Source organism: Chiloscyllium punctatum, chromosome 21, assembly GCF_047496795.1.
Source record: "Chiloscyllium punctatum isolate Juve2018m chromosome 21, sChiPun1.3, whole genome shotgun sequence".
NCBI lineage: Eukaryota > Metazoa > Chordata > Chondrichthyes > Orectolobiformes > Hemiscylliidae > Chiloscyllium > Chiloscyllium punctatum.
The window spans coordinates 3,852,179-3,862,588 of record NC_092759.1 but is presented as its reverse complement, the minus strand read 5'-3'; the positions used below and the strand labels follow the sequence as shown (position 1 = coordinate 3,862,588).

At 48.0% G+C, this 10,410-nt stretch overlaps 1 protein-coding gene across 1 annotated transcript; it reads left to right on the top strand.

Moving 5' to 3' along the window:
- Nucleotides 1-474: 474 nt before the first annotated feature.
- lamtor4 (late endosomal/lysosomal adaptor, MAPK and MTOR activator 4) lies at nucleotides 475-9,953 on the top strand. Its single transcript, XM_072591459.1, has 4 exons — nucleotides 475-572; nucleotides 5,603-5,683; nucleotides 6,116-6,233; nucleotides 9,424-9,953. Exons 1-4 carry the CDS (start codon nucleotides 570-572, stop codon nucleotides 9,519-9,521), a joined length of 300 nt encoding a protein of 99 aa, XP_072447560.1. The 5' UTR covers nucleotides 475-569; the 3' UTR covers nucleotides 9,522-9,953.
- The last annotated feature ends 457 nt before the right edge of the window (nucleotides 9,954-10,410 follow it).

The following is a 10,410-nucleotide window of genomic DNA, read 5'->3' as shown; positions in this document are numbered from 1 at the left end:
GCCTAGATCGGTGAGTGATCGGCGCGCGCGAACGGTGGGCGGGAAGAGGGACAAGTATCATCCAATCAGTGAAGTGGACGTTCGGGGCTGAATGTCATGTGATATACAAGAGGAGCATGGTGCTGCGCGGTGCGCTGATTGCCAGCTCCCAGAACCAATAGAAAGGTAGAGGTGTGCCCAATCGTACAACCACCAGTGACGTAAGGGACGGGTGTCATTTGACGGATGATGGACGGCTGTATTGGTCAAACCAGAGGTGGGGTCGCTCGGTAGTATCCAATCGCCTTTGAAGAAGGGGGTGGACCCGAAGCCAAATGCGTGATGATGGACGATCATTCAGACCAATCAAAACTAAATGGCGCGCCGGTTTTTGTCCAATCGCCGCAGTCAGAATGGGCCCGGCCCCCAATGGCGGGGCCTGACGGACGGATCGTCGGGCCAATCGGAAACCGGCGGCGCTCGGGTCGAGCGAATCAGAACGCGGCGGCGGGCGGGATGCGAATGTCATGTGACGCGGGCCGTGAGCGACGGATGGGCGGAGGCTGAAGTGGTGTCTGGGCTCCGTGTTGATGGTGAGTACGAGCCGGGGTGTGGGGTGTGGGGTGTGGGGTTAAGAAACCCACCCTGACCCGACTCGGGGTGTCCACCTTGTTCGGGGGAGCCGCTTTCCGAAAGCCGTTAACCTCCCCCTCCCCCTCCTTCCCCCTTTTCCCGGGGTTGGCCAACCCCGGGAGGTCATAGGTCACGGCCATTGGCCATTCCTTGTTTAAAGTTGGAACAGGTTCTGGCCCAAACAAAAACTCGAGTGGGCTTCAATCCAAACATTGCAATTATTTATTTGCACCACCTCGAATCGTTTGCATTGCGCTAAATGCACTGATTCTAGCTAACATTAGCTTGCACCAATGTGCTGTTGCTTTGGGGATTTTGAGTGGGGAGGTGGGGGTTGGGGATTTTGAGTGGGGAGGTGGGAGTCAATCCTTTTCAAGGGGAGGGAGGCATCTGGAAAAAAAAGGGATATCTCCAATCCACATCTGGAGATGGGTCCTGCCTTGGAGATTCCTGTGGAAAAGGGGGCATTCCTGGCACCAAATTGAATTCAATTTATTATCAGGTGTACCTGAGGCGCGGTGAAAAGCTTTGTCTTGCGAGCGATCCAGGCAGATCATAGAGTTAAGTAGCATGGAGTTAAGTAAATAATAAGTAAACAGTGGCAAAAACAAAAAAAAACACAGGTACAGGCAAATGATGGATAAAACAAGAGTTATTAGTAATTTTTTAAAAGCATGCTATTAAGTTTTTAGAGTGTTGAACGATTGTAGGAAATAGGAAACTTAGATCTGCACTCAGGAGCTGACCATATCCGTTGCCATCTTGCTTCAGGAATCCAGGCTTGAAGGGCCGAATGGCCTGCCCCACCTGTTTCTCTCTTCTCTTCATGCAGTAACTTTTTATATGTTTCTATAAGATGCCCCCCTCACTCTTCTAAGTTTCAATGAGTACAGTCCCAGTCTACTCAGTTACCTCCTCAAAAGCCAACCTTCTCCGTTCTGGAATCGACCTAGTGAACTCCCCCCCCCCCCCCCCCCCCCCCCCCCCCCAGTGCCAGTACATCCTTTTTCAAGTAAGGAGACCAAAGCTGTGCACATTATACCTTGAAATCTTCAATGTCTAGAAATTTGTTGAACACACTTGGTGGTTGAGCCTCCACAGCATTCTTGGGGAGACCATTCCAAGGATTCCCCACCCTCTGAACTGGTTGGAAGAAATTGGATTTTAATTGCTGGTTCTTTCTGGGGTAGGTGGAACCTCTACAAACCGGATAGCCTTCACTTGAACCAGAGGGGTACCAATATCCTGGGTGGGAGAAATTTGCTAATGCTTCTTGGGTGGGTTTAAACTAACTCTGTGTGTGTGGGGGGGGGGGGGGGGGGGGGGTGAGAACCGGAATTGTAGTTTGAGTAGACAGGAGATTGAGCGTAGTGAGGTCAGAACTAAGGTTTCGAGGTTACAAGATGGCACTGGCAAGCAAGACAGTGATTTGAGTTGTGTCTACTCCAACACCAGGAGCTGCTGGAATAAGGTGGGTGAACTTGCAGCATGGGTTGGTACCTGGGACTTTGATGTTGTGGCCATTTTCAAAGACATGGGTAGTGCAGGGACAGGAATGGTTGTTGCAGGTTCTGGGGTTTAGATGTTTCAGTAAGAACAGAGAAAATGGTAAAACGGGGGACGTGTGGCATTGTTAGTCAAGGACAGTATTACGGTGGCAGAAAGGACATTTGAGGACTCGTCTGCTGAGGTTAGAAACAGGAAAGGAGAGGTCACCCTGTTGGGAGTTTTCTATAGGCCTCCGAATAGTTCCAGAGATGTAGAGGAAAGGATAGCAAAGATGATTCTGGATAGGAGCAAGAGAGCCCTTTCTGATAAAGGGCTTATGTCTGAAACGTCGATTCTCCAGCTCCTCGGATGCTGCCTGACCTGCTGTGTTTCTTCAACACTACACTCTCGACTGGAAATATTATAGTTCAAATACTTTAAACGGGTCAGTTTTTGTCCAACGTGTGCAGGAGGGTTTTCTGACATGGTATGTAGACAGGCTGACAAGGGGCGCTGCCATATTGGATTTGGTACTGAGTAATGTATCCGACCAGGTGTTAGATTTGGAGGTAGGTGAGCACTTTGGTGATCGTGACCACAGTTCGGTTATGTTTACTTCAGTGATGGAAAGGGATAGGTATATACTACAGAGCAAGCGTTATAACTGGGGGAAAGGCAATCACGATGCAATTAGGCAAGATTTAGGATGCATAGGATGGGGAAGGAAACTGCAGGGGATGGACAGAATTACAAGTGGAGCTTATTCAAGGAACAGCTATTGGGTGTCCTCAATAAGTATGTATCTGACAGGCAGGGAGGAAGTGGTCAAGCAAGGGAGCTGTGGTTTACTAAGGAAGTTGAATGTCTTTTCAAGAGGAAGAAGGTTTATGTTAGGATGAGATGTGATGGCTCAGTTAGGGTGATTGAGAGTTGCAAGTTAGCCAGGAAAGACCTAAAGAGAGAGCTAAGAAGAGCCAGGAGGGGACGTGAGAAGTTGGCGGATCGGATCAAGGAAAACCCTAAAGCTTTCTATAGGTATGTCAGGAATAAAAAAAATTATTAAAGTAAGATTCGGGCCAATCAAAGATAGTAGTGGGAAGTTGTGCGTGGAGTCAGAGGAGATAGGGGAAGTGCTAAATGAATACTTTTCATCATTATTCACATTGGAAAAAGCCAGTGTGGTCGAGGAGAATACTGAGATACAGGTGACTAGACTAGGCAGGATTGAGGTGCATAAGGAGGAGGTGTTAGCAATTCTGGAAAGTGTGAAAATAGATAAGTCCCCTGGGCCAGATGGGATTTATCCTCGGATTCTCTGGGAAGCCAGGGAGGGGATTGCTGAGCCTTTGGCTTTGACCTTTATGTCATCATTGTCTACAGTAGTAGTGCCAGAAGACTGGAAGATAGCAAATGTTGTTCCCTTGCTCAAGAAGAGGAGTAGACACAACCCTGGAAATTATAGATCTGTGAGCCTTATGTCAGTTGTGGGTAAACCGTTGGAAAGGGTTATAATTGATAGGATTGATAATCATCTTGAGAGGAATAAGTTGATTCGGGATAGTCAACACGATTTTGTGAAGGATAGGTCATGCCTCACAAACCTTATTGAGTTCTTTGAGAAGGTAGCCAAACAGGTGGATGAGGGTAAAGCGGTTGATGTGGTTTATATAGGTTTCAGTAAGGCATATGATAAGGTTCCCCATCGTAGGCTATTGCACAAAATACAGAGGCATGGGATTGAGGGGGATTTAGCAGTTTGGATCAGAAATTGGTTAGCTGAAAGACAACAGAGAGTGGTGGTTGATGGGAAATATTCATCCTGGAGTTCAGTTACTAAATGACCTGGATGAGGGCGTAGGATGGATTAGTAAATTTGCAGACGACACTAAGATTGGTGGAGTTGTGAATAGTGCTGAAGAATTTTGCAGGTTCCAGAGAAACATGGATAAACTGCAGAGCTGGGCTGAGAGGTGGCAAATGGACTTTAATGCAGATAAGTGTGAGGTGATTCACTTTGGTCGGAGTAACTGTAATGCAAAGTACTGGGCTAATGGTAAGATTCTTGGTAGTATAGATGAGCAGAGAGATCTTGGTGCCCAGGTAGATCCCTTAAAGTTACCACTGGGTTGATAGGGTTGTTAAGAAGGTATACGGTGTGTTTGCTTTTATTGGTAGAGGGATTGAGTTTCGGAGCCATGAGGTCATGCTACAGCTGTACAAAACACTGGTGCGGCCGTATTTGGAATATTGCATACAGTTCTAGTCGCCTCATTATAGGAAGGATGTGGAAGCTTTGGAAAGGGTTCAGAGGAGATTTACCAGAATGTTGCCTGGTCTGGAGGGAAGGACTTACGAGGAAAGGCTGAGGGACTTGAGGCTGTTTTTCATTAGAGAGAAGAAGGTTGAGAGGCGCCTTAATAGAGACATATTAGATAATCAGAGGGTTAGAGAGGGTGGACAGGGAGAGCCTTTTTCCAAGTATGGGAACATAACTTTAAACTGAAGTGTGATAGATAAAGGACAGGTGTCAGGGGTAGTTTCTTTACTCAGAGTAGAAGGGGCATGGGATGTACTGCCTGCAATTGTCATAGACTCACCAACTTTGAAGGGTGTTTAAATGGTCTTTGGGAGGGAGTGTGCGGTGTTTGGGGCACGTGGGTGGGCACCGCAGGGGCTTCTGGGCATCATCAAAATGACACTTTAACCTCCATTTTGTTGGTTTAAAGTTTGATTCTTTGATCCCTTGCACGGGCTGACACCCTTTTAATTTACGTTTTTTTTAACATTCAAATGATTTTGAAAGAGCTCCAACAGCCACTAAAACCTAGAGGGACAAGGGCAGCAGGTACGTGGGAACACTCCCCTCCCCATCCTGAAGTGGAAATATATCGGCTGTTCCTTCAGTGTGGCTGGGACCGGATTCTGGAACAGTTTCCCTACACCGCGGTGTTCTCTTTCCCCCCCCCCCCCCCCCTCCTCCAGGACAGGGAGGGGTGAGTAACAGATGCTGGTCCAGCCAGCTATACCCACATCCCGTGAACGACCTTCCTTCCAAGTGACAGAGAGAGAGGAGGTGGGCCGAGGCTAATGGGGAGCAGAAACACTGATTCTGTCAGTGGGCTGAATGGTCTGTAATTTCTGTGTTTACTGCGCAGCCTGGGATCAGCCTTTGTCATTTTCTTTTCCATTCGGCACCCCAGTAATGTCATCACCTTTCTTAATGTTCCACTGTTCACACAAGCTTTTGGTTTCTAATTTATTCCAACAAACTGCAATGCTGCACTTCATTATTTTCCTAATTTATTTTTCCTGAAGATTTAGACTGTGTACTCAGGTACCTTTGTATGTTAGTGCCAACTCATAAAGTTTTCACTCTCCTCCTCCGAGTACTAGTGACAATAAAGCTCATTTGATTGAAAGTTGCTGAGAACCCAAGTCTTTATGCTGTTTCTCGTTGTTGTTGCTGCTCTAACTGTACGTTGTCTCTCCTTGTTGTAACCAGGCTTCGACTTTGACACAAGGCCTGGAGAGGATTCCAGACCAGCTGGGTTACCTTGTCATCAGTGAAGATGGAGTCCTGTCTGTGAGTCTGACTCAGGGCGGGAGGGAGCAAAGAACAAAGGGGAGGGAACTCCCCTCGGAGTTTGAGGGCTGCTGCTGGAGGGGGAAAGGTTTAGGGTATGGTTCGGAGCTGGCCGGAGCTCAGGAGAAGGTGTGTGAGGAATGGCAGGATAGCTGAGGCATCAACTCGACATCTCTCTGTGACAACCAGGAAGGGCTATGTAAATGGAGCAGACAGGCACGCTCCCTCTGACAGGGCGGTGCTCCCTTGGCACTGGCCCTCTGACAGGATGGCACTTTCCCTCCAGCAAGGGAAGAGCTGTTTCCGAAGGGCTGCCCATTGCCTTGCAGCCTGGTGTATGGCGCTGATTAAAGCTGCCGAGGTGTGAGCTGGTTGCAGCAGCAATGTTCGCGAATCTACATCGCTCTCTGACGTGTGTGTGTTTCGGTTCAGTCAGCAGGTGAGATGGAGAACGATGAACACGCTGCGGGAGTGATTATGCGCATGATGCAGACGGCTGTCAAACTCTGCATGAACGGCAGCAGCGAACCTTTCTTCAAGAGAATGTCCGGTACGTTAGCGTGCTGCGCTGTACCTCAGGGTGGGACTGAAAGCTGAGAGGGGAACAGGAAGCAGTGGCGTGCTTCTGTGCGTGGAACTTCTCTTCGGTTGAGGACGACGGCCGGAACACTGTGGGACGGTAATACGATATCCACACGGCCAGCTCTCCTCGGTCAGTGTGGGATTTCAGCTCCCCTTCCCTTTTTTGTTACGTTAATGGGGACAGGGAGGGGAACGATGTGGAAGGCCACTCGGCCCTGACCTGTCATTCGTGGAGATCACAGCCAATCTCTGCACCATAGCTCCATCAACCCACCTTGGCCAGCCAACCCTTCCCCAACGCCAAGAACATCTAGCCCCGTCCACTCTGAGGTTTGCAGTCACACCTGAGAATCTGCTCTTTTTTTAAATTTGGGCAGAGGGGCGAGCAGGAGAGAGACAGGATGCAGATTTCCCATTCATAGTGTCCCCTACAGTGTGGAAGCAGGACATTTGGTCCATTGAGTACACGTCAACCCACTGAGCAGTACCCCACCCAGAGCCACCCCAAGCCTGGAACCTCACATTCACCACAGCCAATCCACCCTAACCTGCACATCCCTGGGCACTATGGGACAATTTAGCACGGCCAATCCACCCTAATCCGCACATCCCTGGACACTATGGGACAGTTTAGCACGGCCAATCCACCCTAACCTGCACATCCCTGGGCACTATGGGACAATTTAGCACGGCCAATCCACCCTAACCTGTACATCCCTGGGCACTATGGGACAATTTAGCACGGCCAATCCACCCCAACCTGCACATCCCTGGGCGCCATCTGGTGTTGGCTTAGAGAACTGGTTATGTGCCTTTAAAAGGGTGCGCAGTGAGGAAAATCAACAGTAGCACAGATGAAGCCATGAACATTAAGTGTTTATGTTCGGGATGGAGAGGAAATAGACCCTTTGCTCCAACCCATCCATGCTGCCCAGATATCCTAACCTAATCTAGTCCCACCTGCAGCACCCGGCCCATATCCCTCCAAACCCTTCCAGATGCCTTTTAAATGCTGTAATTGTACCAGCCTCCACCACTTCCTCTGGCAGCTCATTCCATACACACGCCATCCTCTGGGTGAAAAAGGTACCCCTTAATCCCTTTTATATCATTCCCCCTCCACCATCTATGTTTGGATTCCCCTATCCTGGGGAAAAGAGCTCATCTATACACCCTATCCACACCCCTCACGGTTTTAATAGACCTCTATAAGGTCATCCCTCAGCCTCTGCCCCTCCATGGAGAAAGGTTTACCAACTAATTAACGGGTAAATCAGACTTAGAATGATGTGACTTTGAATGTGTTTTTATCCAGGGAAATGTGATTTAACTCATCACTGCAGTACGATCTGGTAACTATCTGGGTAGAGGATCAGCTCCTGTTAACCACATCGTTAGGTCACTATTTCTCCTGTGCTAAGAAGCAGGAGTAGCCCCTCAAACCTGCTGTAACATTTTGTACACTCACCTCGGCCTCCACACCATGTTCCTGCCTGTCCACTACTTTTCAACTTGTTTCCAATTTAAATATCCATCACTTCAATAAGGCATTCGACAAGGTTCTCCATGGGAGACTGGGTAGCAAGGTTAGATCTCATGGAATACAGGGAGAACTAGCCATTTGGATACAGAACTGGCTCAAAGGTAGAAGATAGAGGGTGGTGGTGGTGGAGGGTTGTTTTTCAGACTGGAGGCCTGTGACCAGTGGAGTGCCACAAGGATCGGTGCTGGGCCCTCTACTTCTTGTCATTTTCTTAAATGATTTGGATGCGAGTATAAGAGGTACAGTTAGTAAGTTTGCAGATGACATCAAAATTGGAGGTGTAGTGGACAGCAAAGTGGGTTACCTCAGATTACAACAGGATCTGGACCAGATGGGCCAATGGGCTGAGAAGTGGCAGATGGAGTTTAATTCAGAAAAATGCGAGGTACTGCATTTTGGGAAAGCAAATCTTAGCAGGACCTATACACTTAATGGTAAGGTCCTGGGGAGTGTTGCTGAACAAAGAGACCTTGGAGTGCAGGTTCATAGCTCCTTGAAAGTGGAGTCGGGGTAGATAGGATAGTGAAGAAGGCGTTTGGTATGCTTTCCTTTATTGGTCAGAGTATTGAGTACAGGTGTTGGGAGGTCCATGTTGCGGCTGTACAGGACATTGGTTAGGCCACTGTTGGAATATTGCGTTCCTATCGGAAAGATGTTGTGAAACTTGAAAGGGTTCAGAAAAGATTTACAAGGATGTTGCCAGGATTGGAGGATCTGAGCTACAGGGAGAGGCTGAACAGGCTGGGGCTGTTTTCACTGGAGCGTCGGAGGCTGAAGGGTGACCTTATAGAGGTTTACAAAATTATGAGGGCCATGGATAGGGTAAATAGGCAAAGTCTTTTCCCTGGGATCGGGGAGTCCAGAACTAGAGGGCATAGGTTTAGGGTGACAGGGGAAAGATATAAAAGAGACCTTAAGGGCAACTTTTTCACACAGAGGGTGGTACGTGTATGGAATGAGCTGCCAGAGGATGTGGTGGAGGCTGGTACAATTACAACATTTAACAGGCATTTGGATGGGTATATGAATAGGAAGGGTTTGGAGGGATAGGGGCCGGGTGTTGGCAGGTGGGACTAGATTGGGTTGGGATATCTGGTCGGCATGGACGGGTTGGGCCGAAGGGTCTGTTTCCATGCTGTACATCTCTACGACTCCTCAAAGTTACTCAATGTCCCAAAATCACCACACCGCAGGGGAGTGAATTCCGCAGATTTCTGACCCTTTGAGAGAAGCAGTTCCTCCCCATCTCTGTTTTAAACCTGAGGAAACATCCTCTTTCCTTCTACTCTTTTAATCGCCTTTAGCATCTTATAGACCTGATAATGTGGGCAAGAGATCTCTCCAAAAAGTGGGATCAATTTCTATTTACCAAGTGCGGTACCCCTTTTGTTTAACACATTTTAAAGATATTAGCAGGTTAAGGGGATAGTGTGCGGAAACTGACGGGGAAGGGGAAAATTAGCCACAATCTAGTTGCAAGGCAGAACCGGTCGCTGGGGAAGGCGGGAGGGATAATCTTGTCCATGTATCCTGTGGTAATGGGTTGAGTGAGAGGGCTTCTAAAGGTAGGGTCAGCACTTGGGCACTAACTCTAACAGGACTCTGTCGCCTGCAGTGGTATTCGGAGAGCACACATACATGGCAACAATCTCTGGTCAGAAAGTGTTTGTGGTGAAAAGGCACAATAATCCTCACGAGGCGGTCGAGGTGTGACGGTGAGAGAACGAGCGATGGAGCTGCTCCTGCTCCTGACGGCGTGGATCATTTTTCCTGTGGTGACTCTTGAACCCTCTGTTTCGGAGCAGCTCACTCCTTCGCAATCAGGCAGCGAGAACTTTAACATAACCTGGCGCATCTTCTCAATGACTCCTTTCGCATGGTTTGACAATCACTGAAACTGTGAAGCTATTTGACTAAATTATTTTTCTTCCCCTCAATTTTTTTTTTGCATTAACCAGTTTAAAAAAATATATTTCAAAATGCATTGCTCTAAATCTCACCAGACTCTTTCTCCATTGTGTATTGCCTTCCAGGTGGAGGAGAGAGTGGTAGAAGTTTAGACAGTTACTGTACTGTGGAACCCACTGTTGTTTCTTAACTTGTAACTTGCGGGGTGTTTAATTCACAATAAACTTGTAATACGCACATGATTTCCATTGGTTTTTCTTGTTCCCATGGGGGGTGGGGAGGGGCAAATATTTTGGCTGCAGATGTGGAAAGTATGTCCCCAAACTTGCAATCTCTCCAAACCCAGAACGACAAGGGAAGCGCACTCAATGGGACAATCTTAGCATAGCCAATCCACCCTAACCTGCACATCCCTGGACTGTGGGTGGAAACTGGAGCACCCAAACAATCTGTGTTGAGTTTGCACAGTTGCTGTGAGGTAGCAGTGCAAACCATTGAGCTACCGCGTCATCCATGGGCTGGCCAACAAATGGGCCTCTGTTAATAAAGGCACATTGCTATCATTTGCAGTTACTACCAGGTTTAAAACAAATTTGTAGGAGATCTTTTATCTGTAAGAATAATAGGGTGATTATGATAGGGGTATTTAACTTTCCAAACACAGACTGGGACTGCCATAGTGTTGAAGGTTTAG

Excerpts from the sequence above, each read along its gene's own strand:
- lamtor4 (XM_072591459.1), top strand. Across the intron at positions 5,684-6,115 it reads GTGAAGATGGAGTCCTGTCT|TCAGCAGGTGAGATGGAGAA; the intron begins GTGAGTCTGACT and ends GTTTCGGTTCAG. Across the intron at positions 6,234-9,423 it reads TTTCTTCAAGAGAATGTCCG|TGGTATTCGGAGAGCACACA; the intron begins GTACGTTAGCGT and ends TGTCGCCTGCAG.